The sequence below is a fragment of the Physcomitrium patens genome, chromosome 12, assembly GCF_059467195.1.
Source record: "Physcomitrium patens ecotype Gransden chromosome 12, ASM5946719v1, whole genome shotgun sequence".
NCBI lineage: Eukaryota > Viridiplantae > Streptophyta > Bryopsida > Funariales > Funariaceae > Physcomitrium > Physcomitrium patens.
Window position 1 is genome coordinate 154,671 of NC_143421.1, and position 19,767 is coordinate 174,437.

At 31.8% G+C, this 19,767-nt stretch overlaps 2 protein-coding genes across 12 annotated transcripts; one reads left to right on the top strand and one right to left on the bottom strand.

Annotated features, from left to right (window-relative positions):
* The first annotated feature begins 1,182 nt into the window (after positions 1 to 1,182).
* Positions 1,183 to 6,398, top strand: LOC112290037 (uncharacterized). Of its 10 annotated transcripts, none has more exons than XM_090254521.1 (10): positions 1,183 to 1,336; positions 1,466 to 1,791; positions 2,273 to 2,411; positions 2,687 to 2,799; positions 3,136 to 3,817; positions 3,974 to 4,084; positions 4,231 to 4,293; positions 4,523 to 4,573; positions 5,029 to 5,175; positions 5,484 to 6,398. In XM_090254521.1, exons 2-10 carry the CDS (start codon positions 1,706 to 1,708, stop codon positions 5,517 to 5,519), a joined length of 1,428 nt encoding a protein of 475 aa, XP_090110647.1. In that variant the 5' UTR covers positions 1,183 to 1,336; positions 1,466 to 1,705; the 3' UTR covers positions 5,520 to 6,398. The 10 variants fall into 10 exon arrangements, 9 of the variants coding, with proteins under 9 accessions (XP_090110647.1, XP_090110649.1, XP_090110642.1 ...); XM_090254523.1 differs by having other exon boundaries at positions 1,207 to 1,336; positions 1,532 to 1,942; XM_090254524.1 differs by lacking the exon at positions 1,183 to 1,336 and adding an exon at positions 1,903 to 1,942 and having other exon boundaries at positions 1,408 to 1,791.
* A 7,954-nt stretch (positions 6,399 to 14,352) lies between these two features.
* Positions 14,353 to 16,876, bottom strand: LOC112289783 (BTB/POZ and MATH domain-containing protein 1). Of its 2 annotated transcripts, XM_024535361.3 has the most exons (3): positions 15,821 to 16,876; positions 15,649 to 15,711; positions 14,353 to 15,204 (listed from the first exon to the last, which is right to left on the bottom strand). In XM_024535361.3, exons 1-3 carry the CDS (start codon positions 16,553 to 16,555, stop codon positions 14,734 to 14,736), a joined length of 1,269 nt encoding a protein of 422 aa, XP_024391129.1. In that variant the 5' UTR covers positions 16,556 to 16,876; the 3' UTR covers positions 14,353 to 14,733. The 2 variants fall into 2 exon arrangements, with proteins under 2 accessions (XP_024391129.1, XP_024391130.1); XM_024535362.3 differs by lacking the exon at positions 15,649 to 15,711.
* Between the last annotated feature and the right edge of the window lie 2,891 nt (positions 16,877 to 19,767).

The window sequence follows — 19,767 nt, forward strand, 5'->3', positions numbered from 1 at the left end:
AACAACCTTAATTTTCTTTGGCAATCCCTTTAACTTCCACATAGTTTATTTTTTGGTTAAAATATAATTTTTATGAATAATTTTCCAACTTAGGTAGAGCTTGTATATTGAACCATCTCATCAATTGATAATCTAAGTAATTGTTTGTATGAAAAGACAAGTAGGATTTGTATGATGCCTCTCCTTATTTGTTGTCCTAGTTAATTAAAATTCAACAATTCCTTGAAATAACTACATGCTCTTGACTTGATATTTAATACCATAAGTTGATCCTTTATAGCTTGACTATTTCAAAACTTTATTGGAAGCCCAATACATGATTGATGTAAGACAAAATTCCAATTCAAGATGATTTCTTGTTCTATTAATTTATGGTTCTTTGTATTTTTATAGGATTTCAACTTCTTCTATTTTTTATTCATTCTATTTACTATAATTATGCTCATTTTACATATTGTAACCAATTTTGATAAACAAGTTGATGTCTTTAGCTTCTATTAAGCTCTATTATATTCTATCCTAAATTTTTGGTTTTTACACCATACTTATGTGATTCTTTATATAAAAATTGACACCATTTATATTAAAAGACTATGTTTGAAAAGCCTAAACATTAATTTTGCAAGCAACTTATAAAAGAATCAAACTATGAAAATAAAAATATATTATAAAAAAAAACCTATGATATTGATCTATACAATTAAAATGCTTAATTACAAAGTAAGTAGAGGTCTCTTCTAGAAAATTGCAGCATTTAGACTAAAAGTTTTTACTACCTTTCTATCATTTCATCCTTGCTTTTTTAATATATCTTTCTACTAGGCTCTTTTATAATAAAATCCATATTTTTATTTTTTACCATGTAGTCGTGTTACCTTATGACAACGTCAAATTGCATCAATAAGTAATGCCACCAAATTCATTATTTTGGTGCCAGCAAAAGCTTCCATGATAACATTTAAAAGAATGTGTGGAGGTGAGAGTAATTGATGAGGGCTTCTCTCCACAATGACAAGGCCGACGGGTCAAATCCAGCCAGTGTTAAAGGAGGCTTGGATTTTTTGCAAAATTTAACAATGGACTTTTTCATGAGCTATCTGCCCTTTGAGTAGATTTGGTTCCAAATTGCCAAACAAAAAGCAAAACAAAAAAGCAAACCAGAGCAGAGTCCCTAATTGGATGAAATTATCAACTCCTTGTGGGTGTGGGGGTGTGCTGGCCAAGGGGAGGGGAGGGGAGCGGAATGTTGAATGCCAAGATGAGAGCCGGGCTGTGCTTGGCTTTGCTCTAATCCGATAATACTTGCTGGGCCTTCACTGGTGTCCACAACGTGCAGGTTTTTTCGGAACCAACCCAGATTTCATACCACTTACTTATTTGAGTAGGTAAAAATGTAAACATAAATACATTTTCATATATAAAACGATAGATATAAATGTGTGTGTGTGCATGAGTGCGAGTGCAGGTTAGCTTCTCTGTGGGTCTGAAGGCTGGAATCGTTAAACGCTGTGCATTTGACGGTGCTGGACAGGTCTCCAAAGTTGGTTGTTGAAGTTCCAATTCACTTGGACCGAAAGGTGGTTACAGAGGGACTCTTAGATTTCCATGCGGGCAAGGGAGGATCAGGGAAGAAATAACCGCAAGGACCAGATGAGTACCGAGAGAAAAGAAATTTCATAACGACGGACGCTTGCGGAATAGAAGAATGGGTGGCAGCACTGGTGTTCGACGAGATGTGCTGCGGTGGCTGGTGGCTCTCAATCTTTCATTTCCCATCAAAAATATCAAGAGGTATGTGTCCAACAATTACCATTTTCATCAAAAATGTGCCTTAACTTGGCCTTGAATATTAGTCGCATTTGTTGGGGACGATTCATTTTCAAGCAGCAGTTTAAACCGCAGTATTGAAGACGAGGATATTTTGAAGATTTAACTATAAGTGGTGAGTTTTGAAGACGACAGTATCTCTCCTGCATTTTTGACTGTTTACGAAGCTACTCATTGTAGAGCTCCACAGTATAGACATGGTCTTCCATTGAAGGCTGTAGGGTTTTCCCAAAAGTTGTTCCTTTGTTCATTGTTTCCCAATTTTCATATCTGGCTCATTATATGAGGGTCTATCATCTTACTTTTTCGATAGCAGAGAGTTGAGGTAAACTAATTAATGATATGATTACCTTCAGCATATGAATGGATCTATCATCTTCGTCAACAGGGACCCGATCCCTACTGATGTACACAGTCTCATGTATTGTATGGTCTCAATTGGCAGAGATTTCTCAAATGGTTTTTTGGTGGCGGAAATCTTTTCGCGCTATTTCCCCCGAGAAATTAAGATGCATTCGTACGATTATGGAACTAAGAATGAGAAAAAAACGGACAATTGGGCTCAACTTCAAAAATTCTTCAAGGTTTGTGACCATTTCATACACTTTCGCGCCACAGTTTGTATGGCGCGGGCATAGCCTGCAGGGCCGCCGGTTTCCCAAAAAGCCTCTTAATATTTTTATGTAATAATATTTTTATGATGGTAGGTCGCAAACACAGAGTGCCTTAGAACATACAAAATGATCCCCCCCTATTCTTTCACGATTGCATCTAAAAGATGAACGAATTCATGGAGTGTTTTATTACATTTTTAAAATTGAACCATTCTAACTACCTAAACTTGTTACGAGAGCTGCAGAAGATTTCATTCATGATTTTAAAAGATGAAGTTGAGACGATCGTCAAATGCCAAACTCCAGATGGAGCAGGCCCTCTCCTGGAGCGCATGTACAAATTCCTCACGCTGAAACGGTGAAAGTCCTCAGCTACCTGTTTCAACCACAAATGGTTTCACAAGCTGAATTCATGCTCATAGGATTGTACACCATTGTGGGGAAGAACGCACAGCTTCACTTTAGTCGGCTTGCTGCTCACTGCCAATCCACTCAGACTTAATCCCGACCTCGGACACTTATTTAATAACGAATTTGGTGATCAAACACCACCACTGAACAGTTTCCATGTTGGCCAAAATAAAACTGCTGCCTTGTCGCAAAAATTAGTCATTTTCATAGTTCATATCCAGACACAAGAAACTTCCTATGCCATGATAATGTGAAACTAAATATTTCATGTTGTCGTTTCAAGATCAAAACCAGAGGAAGGAAAGATCGAGAAGCAGGAGAGGCAACACCAACAGAACTCGACAGTTAACTCTGAATCAGCAAAGATGTCATCGGCACCCGTTTCAGCGAGGATGGACATTTGCAAGTTGTCACGAGACACACATATCGAAAGCAACCGCATTAATATGCCGAACGAGACCTGCAGCACCATCTCTGCGCCAAGCAACGTTGATGAGAGAGCTTCGGTGCTGGTGTGTTCTTGCATTAAGCAGGGGAAATCTCCTGGATCTCCATGCTTGAGTTTCAATTGTCAACACTTTATCTATGAGAACAACTCATTCCACCCAATTCAGCGAGAAGCCGCAGACCATAGTCCTAAACAAGAAAATAGATCTGGGGTGCTATTGCCTCTCCAATCCAACATCAGTTTCAGCGATTACGGTGAGTGTATGAACCAGTTTAAGGGCAAGAATGACTATTTTCCAACGCCATTGCTGAAGAGGATAAATTGCAAAGATGAAAATCATGAGAAGGTTGGGGAAAAGGTAGTCTTATCAGCAGTTGAAAGAGCAAGGCAACGAGAGATTTGTGAGAATCCCAACTTCCAGCATAAGATGGTGGATGGTGATCATGTTGAGACAACTAAACCTAGCAGCAAGACAACTTCAAATATTGCCCTGGCCTTTCGAAGCCACCATAGACAAGTAATTCTTTCTAATTAGATTTACGTACATCCAAAATGTCCAGTACAGTATAGCAACGGAAACAGCTCTGGAAGTGAATAGACATCTTCGTGGATTGTGAATCTGTGCAACGAAGAATCCGTCAACTAAGACAAGGATCACCGTTGGCTGTTACAGAGGAAATTCAAGCAGTACACATTAAATGACTACAGAAGGCAACAATCAGCTGCGTGTGTACAGCTTGGGAAGCTTGGTCCAGATTTGGAAGACGAGGAATTGGGTGAAAAGGTGATGTCATTCCTAATTTCTACAACAGTAAAGGCCCGTTAACATTGCCCAATTCTACGTCCATGAAAGGAGATTAAGGAAAAATTTACGCTACAAGTTGATGTGTTCAAGAAAGAGAGATACGTTTGTTCTTGTTGTGTATTCAGAGAGAAAAGCTGGAGCGAATGAAAGAGTTTGGCCGCATCGTTCGCAGTTGTAACACAGCTCAGGCAATCATCACCCACTTGACTTCTATTCACTTGTACAGATGTGACAAGTTGCAGTCGATCGTGGCAACTAATATCAAATCGGTGCCATGTGAAATCAATTTAATATATGTATATCGTCTTTTAGAATCTTTTCATGCTCACTCCACGTACATCTTAGTCACGCTTCTTTAGTACATTGCACTAGTAAGTAAGATACTCCCCATGACTTGGGCGAAACTGACATTCGCAGGTTAACGTGATGAAGAGGACCAAGACACCACCACTATCGAAGCGTCAGAAGGTATGAACTGCACAACCTCATTGCGTCCAGAGCGACATTATATGGCACATTGGAAAATTTCCTTGCTTGACAGTCAAAGGGTTTGTCAAATCCCATTATTTTTTATTCGCAATGAAACTTTCCTCGCGAGTCAAACTTGATTAAGCCAAACATTCTGAACACATTCATGCCAAGGACTGCACGTCTAGTACATAGAAAGGAGGACAAGATTACGTTTAGAAGGTCCCATACAAAGAGAATCGTGGACGTTGTACTGTTAACTATCCTCTTCTGATATGCGTGCTCCATTTAAGAAGACAAATTGCGACAATACCTACAGATTTCTATATTGCATTAATTCATCCTTACGACGAACAAAATTTGTTATTTTTCAAGACATTTTCTTTGTAAATGTCAACCTAAGCAACAATCGATGTATTCTAGCCTTCGTATCTGACACTAATCGTTGACAGCAGGCGCTTGAATTTGCAGCCACTGTGCCAAAGCCCAAAGTGAAGAAGGTGGAGGTCGAGAAGCTCCCTACTCCGGAGAAGAATCATCACCAACTCTCTGAATTACAGATCCTTGAAGCAAAGCACGAAGCTGACAGACAGCATGTTGAGGTAACTCATTTTTTATTAGTTGGCTGATTTAAACTACTTTCCTTTTGCACGATGTGACGAACCACTGGATATGGTTCTATCAACAATGACGGTTGTTTGCATTTCATGTACATGACTGTAATGTTTAGACTACATTGTCACCATCATCAAACTTTGCAATGCATCAAATGTGTTTAGCAGCTTGCACGCAGAGTATCCAGGAGAAATCCTCTGAAATTTGCGGTTAGTTCTTAAATAGTAGCGGTTGTGGTTTTTTGATAATGTTGATAAGGATTCACAACCATATATAAATCTCATCATTCCTACAGGCAATGCGGCGTGAATTGGAGATTTTTCTTAGGTGAAAAAAAGAGCAGAGATTTAGTTGCGGCAAGACCAGATGGGAATCTTGGCCATGATGCTGCAAGAGTCGATCACCTTCAACTTCGATCATTAATCTTGTTGATAAAGCCATAACATATGGTGGTGAGAAATGATCAAGGATATTTACTGAGTTTTGGTGTACTTACTGATTGAAGAGCAATAACCTCTGTCTGGATATTATGCGAGGAACTTCAATGAAAGGTGGTGTCGCACATTGTATCCAGCACTGCTGTGGATTCTGGATTGGGAAAGAGAACGAGTACAGACTTTCACCATCCGAAGTGTACTCAAAAGTGATCACTGTAGAAAGAAAGAAAGAAAGAAAGAAGCACTTACGCAACAGAGATGAAGCTTCGACGATGCGAGGGAAGCAGAGATTGTGGGGGAGAATTGGATTGCCACGGAAGCTCTGATAGACCCAGCCAGCGAACAACAACATCATCATCATCGTCATCATTCTAAGCCCAGCCCAGCCCAGAGAAAAGTGACGAGAAGGGCAAAGCAAAACTAAGAGCAAAAAGCAAAGACCAGGAAGGGAACAACAGAAAACAGCAGAGAAAGAGAGCAGAGAGCAGAGCCGGACAGAGCCTCCTCCTCCTCCTCCTCATTTCTCCTTCTCATTCTCATTTCTTACAATACTCTTGCACAAATCCTTTGATATAAGAGGCCGCTGTAGACACTAGTAGGATGCCAAGTTTTGCAGTCAATAAAAGCATGTTCTAATTGGAATAGCATTAATAATAAATAATAGGATATTCTATCAAAGAGAAAACATTTGCATGATTTCCATAAACCAACACAAGTTACATTGACAAGAATTTTTTTAAAGGAATGTAAAACAAATCAATATTCTTTCTTATAATCACTTCATAATATTAATTTACAAGAATTAAAAAGAAAATTCGCTTTTTCAGTTATTTATTTATTTGTTTATTTATATTTTGTGTCAAGAATGCATTTTGAATCACTGTAACAAATGTAGCAAACACAGGTATACAAAAGGATCACAAAAAGTAGAAATCACATCCAAAGTCATAGAAATTTTCAACGGCTACGTCCATAATACAAGTTTTTGTTTTTGAATGTTCGTTTTTGAACTCAAGAAATTACATTAAAAAAAATTTATAAAACAATCTTTGCACATGAAACCAACCCTAATTTAAATCTACCTATCAAAAATAGTATCAACATGTAAAATACTTTGTTATAGGTTTGAATCTACAAACTCGGATTTGCACATATACTGAAGTGGAATTGCATATAAGTACAAAAAAAATTACTGAGAAAAAAATCGATATTAAGTTAAAGAACTTTTTTTACATGATAAAAAAAGAAATTATTGATTTTATGTCAATAAATTTCAAATCAATGCTAATCTTTAATTTTAAACCAAGAATTGTAATGTGAAAAGAAGATCAAGAAATAACCACACTAATAATGATTATTATTACTATTATTAAAAAGCAACTACAAATCAAAAAAACAAAACATCATAAAAACTAAAATTAAAATGCTAGAATGGTTACTTAAAATCTTGTTAAAAATATACCAACTGTTAAAACAGATTACCATGAATATAATGTATATTTTTCTTTCACTAAAAGTTAATGATAATGTTATACAAATTATATGTTATCACATGTAATGATAAAAACCAATTGAATGACATTGTATCATTATCAGAAAATAATTAATTCCACCCACTTCTTAAGATCCTTAAAATATATAAATATTGTACTTTAGAATCTGGAATAACAGAATGTTATAAATAAATAAAATCTTACCTGATAAGTGTAGTTCAAAAATGTAGAAGTTCAAACATTAAATTAAAAGTATGTAGTTAATAAAAACATAACACACAGTTGATTGTTTACATACAACACTAAGTGTAAACATGTCCTTAATTGAAATATTTATCAAACATGAGAGAACTTCAATTTTGAACATACACAACATGATATGTGGATATGAAGCAGATATGTCTGTCTCACAAAATGTACTTCAAAGTTGATATACAAACATGTTTGTGTGGCAATTCAAGCCACTTCTTCTTTTGTCTTCTTCTTTCTCTTATGCTTGTGGTGTGGAGCTGCTGGGTCCTCTTGATCCACTATGGCTCCAATCCAGAAGGGACGATTACTTGCTAACAATGAAAGTTGTTATGTCCTCTCTCACTTCAAAATTAGCAACATTTCTTTTCATTTTCTCTATTTTTCAAAACTTTGTCTTCCTTTTGTAAATATTCTTTTAATATTTTTTTATGATATATATATATATATGAAGAAGCAGTAGACAAACGTGTAATTTCATCCTTAAAGATTTATTTTTTCTTTAAAAGAGTATTTGGTATTGTGCTTTTCTTCCTTTCTAAGATTCTTTTTTACCTTATGTTTTAATGAAATTTTTATTCTAAATTACAAATATTTTTGTTCTCTTTTGGTTTCTTTACAACTTTTATCTTAAAAGACCATGTATGTCAACTTGACTTGTGATTTCTATTTATCACTATACAAATGATTTTAGGTTCTTAAATCCATATTTAAGACTTTCTTTGTTTAAAAACTTCTCCTATCTTTTAAGATGCAGCAATATAATTATGCATCAAAAGATCTAATTTAATTCGTTAATCTCTTTTACTAAATACTATGAATCTTTTTTTTTTTTTTTTTTTTTTTTTTTTTTTAACTTATTCTTCAAATCACCATTAAAAATCTAAATGGTGAAATTTATTTCTGAGCATGTTTCATTTCAAGTATCCTACTATTGATTTCTTCCAAACACCTCTCAAACAATTGTAATTATTATAAAATATTTAATACAATTATTTATAACTCATTTATTTTGCTTTGTAATATTAATAAATTTTGTCTAAACATATTTTTATGACTTTGTTTACATATCTCATACTTTTAAAAACTTAGATGCTATTGAGTAATTTTATTTATTTATTGATTTTATTCATTGATTTATTTTAAAAACTACATAACAACTTCATAATTTCTTGTATGATTTGTAGCAAGATGATGCACATGGCACAACTGATATTCATACATCCTTTCGTATAATATACAAGTATTAAATCTATTTTTAAATATAAAATTATTATAATTCTTTATAAGTTGACTAGAATTGAATTGTTATTTTTATATTTTTTATATTTTTTTATCTAGTAGCAACAAAAATCAAACAACACCCATAGTAAACTAATAGGAAATTAGTAGCTTTTGTTTATTTTTTACTTACAGCATTATATTGATTTGGACACATTTTTATAGATTGATACAATCAAGATATACAGATTGTTGCACAATTGAAGTAGAAGGAGAAGAGTAAGTCTTTGAAACCTACAGAGGATACTTTGAATATGACTTTTGAGTCTTTATGAGGTTCAAGGCCTTAATTACATAATCAAGTAATCTTTGAGGCAAATTTTGATTAATACACTGTATTCCATTTTTTTTTCAATTTTTTGATTTTCCATAACTTCATTCTAAAAATTCTGATTTATATTTTTTAATATTATTAGTGAGAATAAAAGAGCTATCAACACAAATATAGTATTAATATTTTATTTTATATCATTTAGTAACTAAAACTCTATAAAATTAAATATATCTTATTCTAATAATATTTATTTTTCATTATTATTTTTGTTCTTTTTATTCCTTATATTTCTTAATCACACCATTAATCAGAAACAATTCTAAAGCAAAAACACTTTGTAATTTGAGTTGAATAAAAAATAATTTCTTCTATCCTTATCTTCTAAATATTATATTCTGATATTTCTTTGTAATAAAAACTTTTAATATTTGGAAATTTATTTCTAATTTTTTTGCTTCATACAGCTTATATTACATATGTTGTCTCCACTAATATAATCCATTTAAAATAATGATATTTCACAGATTGTGGACTAATAATAAAGTAATCTGTATATTCCGCAAAAAAGCTCAATAATATTCTTGCTATATTAATGTCTCAAAGACCTAAGACAATTTGCTATCATGTGTATGTGTTTTTATATAAATAGATACTTAAAGTTTTTTGACAAGACCAAAACAGTATTTTAACATTGCAAAGCTTTCTTATTTTATCTTTCATTATTTTTATTAATATTAATTTAAAATATTATATTAACCATATAAATATATTTATCTTATTAATTATTTTTCTTTATTATTTTAAAATATTATAGAAAATTTTACTTTATTTTATATATATGAGATTTATAAATACTTAAATAATTAAGATCTTTGAAATTTAATTTTATAACTTCTTTTCTTAAGATACAACTTTAGAATTTAGGTTTTTTGTATCGCTTCATAAATTATTTTTCTTCAACTTCATAAAATATTTTCTTGGATATATGTCATTTTTTATGTTAATTTATTGAAAAACTAAAAAAAAAAATTCTAAAAAACGATTAAATAATTAATTTGAAGTTTATAAAAGTTTTTTTTTAAATAAATATTAGTTTTGGAATTTCAATTTTTTTTTTCTTTCTACTTAAAAAAGAGCTTTAAATAGAACGTTACTTAGTATAATGTAGTTAATCCATGGAAACTCTTTTAATTGTTTCCTTAGTTCTACCATTTCTACCTGATTTCTTTTATATAGAGTATTTATTTTTTATTATTATTTTTTTTATGTACAAAGAATTCTATTTTGAAGTTTTATCTTTTGTATCTAACAAATCTTATAATTTAATTTTCTAACTGTCAGAAGTTATTTAATAAATTTGTTTTGTTAATGTATTATAAAATTTATAATTTAATTTCGATGGTCAATGCAACAAGAAGTAAAATAAATTTAAGTTTGGATAATAATTTTGTTGAATAATGAACTTGATTGGTAATATTTGCGATCTTTGTTTTACCATAGACAATGAATTTTTCTCAATAAAGATGTTAAATCAACAATTACAATTGGTAAGGTTGGTTTTTCTTTTGTTTTGTTTTATTATACAAGATTTATAATCTTTAAAAAAGAAAAGTAGATAATGAAAGATCTATGTTTTGTCATTATAGAAACTTCTAGTTTAAATAAATAAAAATTTTATGAATAATAAAAAAAAAAAGATGATTTCCAAACTTAAATTTTATTTTTAAGACAAAAGAGATATATATATTACAAAAGCAAATTCTCAAATTGAATGATTTGTATTATGTTTTACGAAATAGAAATATTACTTCTTATTTTCCAAAATAATGTGAAAAAAATTAAAAACATTAGTAATAGAAAAATAAAGATAATATTATATTATATACAAGACCTTTACCAATTTTACGTTACTTGTAATAAACATGAAATGTTTTGCAATCTAAATTTCTAGCACACATAACCAATCTTCAAGGATTTATATATATATATATATATATATGAATACACAAGTTTTTTTTAGAATATACTTTATTTTTTATTGCATTTTAATTATAATCAAGATTATTAGAAAAATATTGGAAATTTATTATTCACATATTCATAGATTTTTAAAACTTCTTTTATTTTATTGTGCTTGTTTAAAAAATAGAAATAAAAACATAAAAACATGAACAGCTAATGAACTTTTATATCTTGATTGTATCTTTTCTGTTATAAACAAATAAATAATAAATTTAGTTTCATATAATGTGATTATTTTTTAATTTTGATTTGAGCTTGCAAAAACAAGAATTAATATAGAAAACTTCGAACAATATAAGGAACATAAGGTGTTTTCAGTATAAACAAAATACCATTATATAGAAGTATGCATGTATAGATTATAGTATTTTACATTATAAGTTATATTATATTTTTAATGTATAACATACACACATGTGTATACATTTACATACAAAACTTAATTAATAAGGGTATTAAATATTTTTTATAAACTAGATTTTTAGTTTCAATTAAGTTAAAAATTTACAAATATTAAGAAAATAAGTATTTTAGTATCACTTTGTCAATGAACTAGATTATAGTGTTTAGTTTTACTCCGTAGATTATTTACTCAGACAACATTCTGCTATCATTTAAAAAAAATTAATAGTATAACATAAGTATTGAGTAGATTTTGGAAAAAGTAAAAGTACTATAAGAATTATTGATGTTATTTAGAAACCATATTTTTGAAATTGTTAAAGAAACTTAAAAAATTGAATTGTTTAATTTTTTTAAAGAATTACACAATATGTTTATATGTCTTTGCATTAGAGTGTTTGGCTTTGAAAGATTCTTGGAAAATCAACACATAGTTAATCAATTATGCATTTATTAAAGATTAAGAATTTTATTAAAATTTATAAACTTAACAGATTCTAATATTTGACAAATTTTATTTAGTTTTCAGATTCTAATATTTATTAAATATAATAAATATGTGTATTTAATTTTTTTATAATTTTTTATTAGTCTATTTTAAAAGTATAGTAATATATTTTCTAAGACAGTAATAGTTTATTCCTACAGTACATATCCTTGTTATTAGTTCCTAGATTTTAAATTTATGTTCTAATTGTAAGTTTTTAAAGTTGTTTTACTTATATCCTATTCTATAATTTGACAGTTTCCACATCAAGCTAGATGCCTTTAGTTTGTGCATCTTTGAACGATATGGAGCAATAACCAAGTGGCAACTTTTTTATTGGATTTTATTTTATGGACTTGCTCTTATGATTGATATTAATCAAATTTCAATACTAATAGCTACAGAATGCATATATATTTACAATTAGAAAATAAATACTTTAAAACTCATAATACTTTAAATTATTAGCAGAACCATAGCATAATTAAGAAATTAAATTAAATTTTAAGTAAATTATCCAAATAATTTTTTATTTAAACTATATATTGTTAAGCGCTATATTGATATAAGATGAACATATAAAATTTTATAATTTATAAAAATAAATAAATAAAATCCAACTTTAAGTTTTAATCATATTTTGAGTTCACAAATTTTTTGAGTTTTTGTGTTTTGTGTTTTGTATATATATATATATATATATATATTTGTGCTTTTTTTGTGCTTTTTTCTTTTTTCTTTTTTCTTTTTTCTTTTTTTTTTTTTTTCAAATTGTTTTATTTTAACACACCAAATCAGTTTATCACTTATTAAAAAAACATGCCTAAATTTTATTAAAATTAAGAATTTCAAAGTCTGATATAATCTTACTAGATCAATATTTTTATTTTATTTTTTAAAAAATAGGATGAGTTAGAATATTAAGAATAGAATCGTGTTTACATTTTAATGTAAACTCAATCTAAATTGAAGAAATCACCAATTTAAGCTTAAAACATTCTTGTGAATTCTAAACCATCTAATAGACGCAAAAACATGCAAAAACATTTCGGCCAAACCACCATATATTCTTGAAGTCTATTTAAGAGCTAATCAAAATTGAAAAAAAATAAAGAAAATAAAAAGAAATCCACTTGAAATCTTTTGGAGAGTCATTAGTAACTTTTTGAAAATACCAAAAATACTATTTTTAATTTTTTTTTAACTTCTTTTTTTACATGTATTATTTTAAATTAATATAAAAAAGTACTAGTAATAAAAATTAGATTTCTGGCTGTGTTTTGTATTTAATATAAAGTAGATAAAATTCTGAATTCCTATGTTATAATTTCAGTTTGTGAACTTTTCAAAACTTTCGTGATGACAGTTTATATGCTTTTGTACTGACATCAGTCTCAAAAAGTGATTTTAAAACCATATATATTTGTTACAAAATGAAAAATTTGAAAATTCGAACCAAGAGAATCTAATAAAATTTGTTTATTATTTGAATATAAAGAGGCAACATGAATAATATTGTGATAATATCAATATCATGTTCATAAAAAATGAAGAATAATAAATAAATAAAAATAGTGAATAATCATTATGTTTTAGAACTAGTGTTTATAATTTGATCAAAGTATTAAAAAGATAATATTATGTTAGATGTACCATTATTAATCATCTTATAAATTAATATGTGTTTTAAAAAAATAATAAAAACAAAAATAAAAAATTGTACACAGAACGGTGAATTTGAAGTCTTTAAAATTCTTACTTAGAACTAAATTGTTTAAAATAAATAAAAATAGACATGATTCAAAATTACAAAACTATAAAACCTAGAAATTGCATAGTAAAAACTAAAGATTATCAGTCTATTGTTCTACAGGTAATAATTACCAAATGGAAGTCACTTTCTTTTGTATTTTATGAGTTAAAAATCCGTGCAAAACTAAAATAATAAAAAGTGAAAAAAAAAAAGCGATTGTACAATCTCGTTTGTGATCCATAAGTGTTGTATTCAAATATGAAATGAGGAGAACAGTCAGAAGATATGCTTTGATTGTGATCGTGGGCTCAGAAAATGAATTTGGGATCCCGATAGCTCTGAATGGTGTTACCTCACAGAGCGTCAACGCGTGGAAATCAAGAATAAACAATGCCAGTGCGGCACCCACTTGTTTGTTTGTGCCCAGGGGCGGAAAGACCAACGCACAGAGCATGCATGAGGAGGAGTATCTGCCAAACCGGCTACTTATTGCCACCACTACCGATTCCTGTTGCTACTCACTTCCCTCGCCTTGCCATCTATTCGTAATGAAGGGTAGCAATGAAACTCAATCATTGGCATTGGCGGTGGGGAGGAGCTTCTTGTGGATGGCGAGCAAGCTTCGCTTAACACCTATTAAAGAAACACTGGATTGAAGGGAGACTCAAAGCAGCTCAGAGAGTTCTAACGACGAGTGCAAAACGGTCAACGGAAGTGAGACCTCAGGAGGGTAAAACGCAAGTGTGACAACGATAACTTGGAAACGTTATTTGGAAGTGTGAGATCCTGGTGTTAGCTCCCAAATCTGAGTCCACAGTGCAAAGAGACTCTCAATTGTTCATATGAAAAACGAGCCATACTCGGATGCATGTGAGATACTTGCTCACTTAATCCCTATTGTAAAGTATCTTCTGATCTTGAATAGGAGACATTACCTCCCTATGTGCCAGGCGATAAAATTTCACAACTGACTAGGAGGACAAAATAAAGACCATACCGACAGATACCCTCAAGATCCTCGCCTAGTTCCAAAGATCATTCCACATAGAATGATTAGTTCTCTCGTCCCATGGCACTTCAGATGAAGTAAATCGTGGACTCAGGGAATACCAGGGTAGTCCCGTATAATCGTTGACCAGAGTGCACACTAAGTTCTGGGTCTAACCCTCCTACCGCCGGCATCAGCACCGTCAGACATTTGACCCCATACACTACGATTCCGATTGGAAATTACACCTGTACCGACGCCTTCTTCGTAAACACCAGCTACTGTTTTCAACAGCTCCGACTGCAACGTGGGACAACTATCCCGGAGGTATTCGAACCCCTCCGAGTGCATCACAGCAGCAAGGTTTGAGGCTGCAAACTTCAAACAAACAGCCTTTAACTCTGCGGCATGGTGCTGCTCGGCAAGAGCAAGAGTCGTCGCCACTGTGTCTACACTGACATTCTCGCACAGCTTGGACTCGCATAGTAGCCTAAGTCGATCGAGGCCATACCTATCCGCTGCAGCTAAAAGGTGCTGAGCTAACAGAATAGATGTTGAGGGTGCTCGAATAAGCTCTTTCGTATCAGGTAAAGAATCCCGATAGATGAAATGTAGCAGAGCTTTAAAGACCTGCAAGAATACACACAATTAGAATATACTCTGCAAATCATAGTCAGTACTTCACAATAAGATCCAAGCTGCTTAACTGTAGAAGTAAAGAATTCTAAAACCACTTCCTCAATTCAAGGGAAAGGAAGAAAACGCAACTTACCTCTCTGCTATATATATATATATATATATATATGTGTGTGTGTGTGTGTGTGTGTGTGTAATTAAAAGGATATGAACGATTCGTACATGTACTGTTAACTCAAAACCGATTGACTATGAGATGAAAATGTCTCGAATCAACCTAAACATTCTCTCGCGTACATTAGCAATTGCCAGCTGTAGGCCACAAGATTGTAAATCAACATAATATCTTGCAGGAAGCTTAAGCCACCACCAGATAACATTAAGGATGAAAGTTCTACAAGTGGAGGGCACAGAAAAATGTATATACAGAAGACTTACGCCAGGTTTGAAGGCCCCGCAATTATCAGGACCTAGGCGTCGAACAGAGACAAAGCCACGAACCTACATGTGACACAAAAGCATGGACTAAAACAAACATGAATTGTGGATGTGAGACACCTTACCACTTGAAGAACTAAAAAAAGCCCAAATTGTAAGTGTGAACACTTACAGGGGGTTCGACATCTTCGATTTCGATATTGCCACTATTGCGATCTCGCATGGGCCCAAACAATTGAGCTTTAAATACAGGCGACCGGGCCGCTAAAACCATTTTATGGGCCTGGTACACCTCTCCATCCACCTCAAACGTCACATCAGCGCCTTCGCCGCTGTCCAACAGGGCGCCAAAATGCTGCCCTAAGTCTGGTTCCGGAACAGGGATAGAGTACAGTCTAGGACCTTGCGTGGATGACACTACCACACCGACAGTGCAGGTAATTGCCAAGCTATCGTTCTTCAGGAAATCCGATGTCTCCATAACAGCACGCCTAAAGAAGCGCTTGTAACCCCACATGCTGCCCCGATACTTGAGGGTATACGGGCCGCTCTCGAGAGAACGATCGAAATGGCTGTGCACCTTATGCTTACCCTTGCCGCTCTGATCCAAGAGCGTCAACTCAAAAAGCGCCCGCACATCTGTCCCCTCGCTCGCCAACGCAATAAAAACTGATACATAAAGAGAATTGTCCTCGGCGTTCTTCCCATCCGGATAGAAATAGATTGCCCACTGGTAACCTCCCACAGAAAAGCTCTCACTGGCAATATACTTCCCTACTCCCATGCCCTTGGCTAAAGAATAGCCATTGATTGTGAAATGGTGTGAGCCATTAACCGTTTCAGTGACACATCTGGAGCGTGTATTCGAATTACCGGCAACAGTGCACGCCATCGGAGTCCGCACCATACTTTCTCTCCTTCATTACCTGCCTCCTTTATCGGCTGCACATAGTTATACCGCCTGCACTGTGGTGCCTACCTCTACATTTCTCGCGACATGCGTCCAAATTCACCGAATTCAAGAAAGCCTTACCCTATAACAAAGGCAACACGCAAGAAGGAAAAGAGTATTGTATGTGAAGCCGATGGACAGAAGGACGACGAGGAAGAAGTCGAAGAAACCCGAGCCAGGAACGAACAGGGAAATTTTAAAAAAACGAAGGAGCGAAAGGGGCGGTGCGGAGAGAGGGATGCGAGAGGGCAACACACAAATAACCCCCCCCCCCTCCCCCCCCCCCCCCCCCCCCTCGTGCAAGACAAGCAGCAGCAGAAACCTAACAACAAACACACATACAAACGAGGTGCAAAGAAAGAGAGACGAAAAGCAAGGAAGACGGACGGACGGAATTGACGGACGAACACTGGGAAGGAACGGAAAGAAGCATTGAACGTCCGTGGCAAGGTGTGCTCCTTCGTGCTCCCTTCCCCTCCTCTTCCCAAACACGCACTGGTAATAAAAGCCTATCTGCCAAGACGAACATCTTTTAATTGGAAACATTTTAAAATCTTTTATAGTACTCCAATACCAACTATAGAAGCTTAAATAAGATTCAATCAAAATGCATAAAACTAAATAAGATAAAAAGTGTTCTTTAATTTTGTCAACACAATCTGTAATTAATTATTGTATTTTTTTTTCTATCTTTCATTTCTTTTTTATATATTTTTATATTTTTTAAGTTATGTCTTTTATGTAATAGAAAATAAATTTTGATTATTTATAAAACAATATAATATCTTAAATTTTGCAAGATTTTGTAAAAAGACTTGAATCAAAACAAAACTATGAAAAGACAATATATTCTTGTATCATTAAAAGAAAGAAAGTATATATATATATAAAATAAAAATAAAAAGACATTAGAGTGGTTATTACCAATTATAAAGAACCAAAGTTGTCTTGAATCTAGCATAATCTATCTTGAAACAACATAATTACTTCATTTGTCAATTTTGCAAATCAAATGTTATAAATAAATTTACAAGGTATTGATTTTGCTAAAGTAAGTAATAATAAAATATAATAAATTATCTTATTAAAGATATTATTTTAAATAAGTTATTAATGGTCATAGAATTGGATTTTAGAATGTAAAAAAGCCATTCTATAAATAAAAGACAAGATTAAGAGCTAAGAAAAAAGATTTATTAAAAACAATTCAAAGATTACATAAGAATATAAAAAATATGCTAAAACATATTTTTGAAGTCAATGTAAAATTCAAAGAATGAAAGTTGATTATTATTGCAATAACTACTATCTATAAGTAAAGGTTGTTAGAAGTAAGAGTCAATTTACTTTCTACTACTCTTTGTATAAAACTATCAAGGATATGAATCTCAAAGAAAGAAATCCTCAATACACTCTTGTGACACTGATAAAAACTAGAAAGTCACTCAAAGATGATATATTATTGAACCAAAATAGCTATTGCTAAAACTAAGAAGACTAGAAAGTCTTGAAATAAGACTAATGACTAAAAAGGCATTGATAAGAGTGAAGAAGGCTTCACTTTTGCCTCCATATATATATTCTTAATTAGAAGCTACATGACAATGTCCTATAAGATCCCAAAAACGTGTTGACTTTGTAAGACAAGTATCTTAACTTGGAAGGCAAATTTTCTATATATATGCTACATAATTAACTTGTTTCACAAGCTATCAACACATGGTTAACTTATTGATTAAGTTTCTAACCTATCAATCAACTACAAACACATATAAAGTCAAAGCAACATCTATGAAGCTTCTTTAGAAGATATTATGAAATTAATCTATTTTTATTTAATTTAATCTAGTTCTACTTAATTATATAGGTATTTATTAGAATATCAATATATGTCTGTGACAATATCCCTTCCATTCTAGAGACAAGTTCTAAGAGGAGCGGTCATCATGTGTTGATGAAATCTAAGATGCAACAAAATGTATTTGCTACATACTCTTTTCTTTGTTCTCTTCAAAGATGATTGATAGGTCCTCTCAGCCATCAATAGTGTTTCATACTAGGACAAGAAAACCCTATTATTTAATTGTTGTTGAGGCCTTCATTACTTCCATCTATTTGAGGAAGGACATGACGTTCTTGAGGATCTTTATCTAGATTATGCCATCTTAAAGGTTGTGATAATCACAATGTCTTATCCGTTTGTAAATGAAAGCTCTTCAATTGAATTTGTCAGTTGTTAGTTTGTCATCTTCTTAGCGTTGCAAATACACAAAAGCTACAAAGAAATATAAAAGGTAGAGTATTATCTTTCTTTGATTTTATTTCTTTTATAGCAAAGATTTGTTATTCTTCTTCATGATTTTGATAGATGTCGTCAATGAAAAGCTTCAATTTTCTTTGCTAAATTTGCAAGATTCTTTGCTGGTTCTCATAAGTGTTCACTAATATCATATCCATGCTAATGAACAAGATATTCCAACCTATTTTGGTGCCACCTTAAATCAAAGACTTCTTCCACTTCAAACTCTTGATTATTAACTACTTCTATAGCAAGAGGTAGCATTTGTGTTCTTTCCAAGATATTCATTGATTTATAAGATTTAAGATCAAAAATATGAAATATGGAGTAGATCTTACTAGATTTCGGTATTGGAGCAAAGAAAATTTGCCTTAAACAAGTATTAGGCTTCTGATTGCTAATAAATGCTCAATCAAGTCTAAGATATTAAATTTCTAAGTTAATATATATATATATAGATTTTTTTTCTTTTAGGATAATTATATCAAAAAATAAGCCTAAATATACAAAAAAAAATATCCAAAGAAATGATAAAATATCTTAAAACTTTATATATTCTTTTTGGAAATTTTTCTCCAAATTTCAAAAATTTATATCTCATACTCTGATTGTCCAAAAAAACTTTAATTTTATATAAAGTATTGATATACTTTCAACAACTACTAAAACAAATTTCAACTACAAATTCATTATGAATCTTGAGATATTGTCAAAACTTGAATAGTGGCTTCAAACTCTTGTTTACATATACCTACTTGCAATTTTCTTCATATCTCATAAATTAAGTATTCAAATATATTGAAACTTTGATCAATAGCTTTTAAACCTAATAACATATATTTATAGAAATTTTGAACTAATAATTTAT

Excerpts from the sequence above, each read along its gene's own strand:
- LOC112290037 (XM_090254521.1), top strand. The coding sequence starts at position 1,706 with ATGGGTGGCAGCACTGGTGTTCGACGAGATGTGCTGCGGTGGCTGGTG. Across the intron at positions 4,085-4,230 it reads ACGAGGAATTGGGTGAAAAG|AGAGAAAAGCTGGAGCGAAT; the intron begins GTGATGTCATTC and ends TTGTGTATTCAG. Across the intron at positions 4,574-5,028 it reads CACTATCGAAGCGTCAGAAG|GCGCTTGAATTTGCAGCCAC; the intron begins GTATGAACTGCA and ends CGTTGACAGCAG.
- LOC112289783 (XM_024535361.3), bottom strand. The coding sequence starts at position 16,555 with ATGGTGCGGACTCCGATGGCGTGCACTGTTGCCGGTAATTCGAATACA. Across the intron at positions 15,712-15,820 it reads TCGAAGATGTCGAACCCCCT|GTTCGTGGCTTTGTCTCTGT; the intron begins GTAAGTGTTCAC and ends TGTCACATGTAG. Across the intron at positions 15,205-15,648 it reads GCGGGGCCTTCAAACCTGGC|GTCTTTAAAGCTCTGCTACA; the intron begins GTAAGTCTTCTG and ends GTATTCTTGCAG.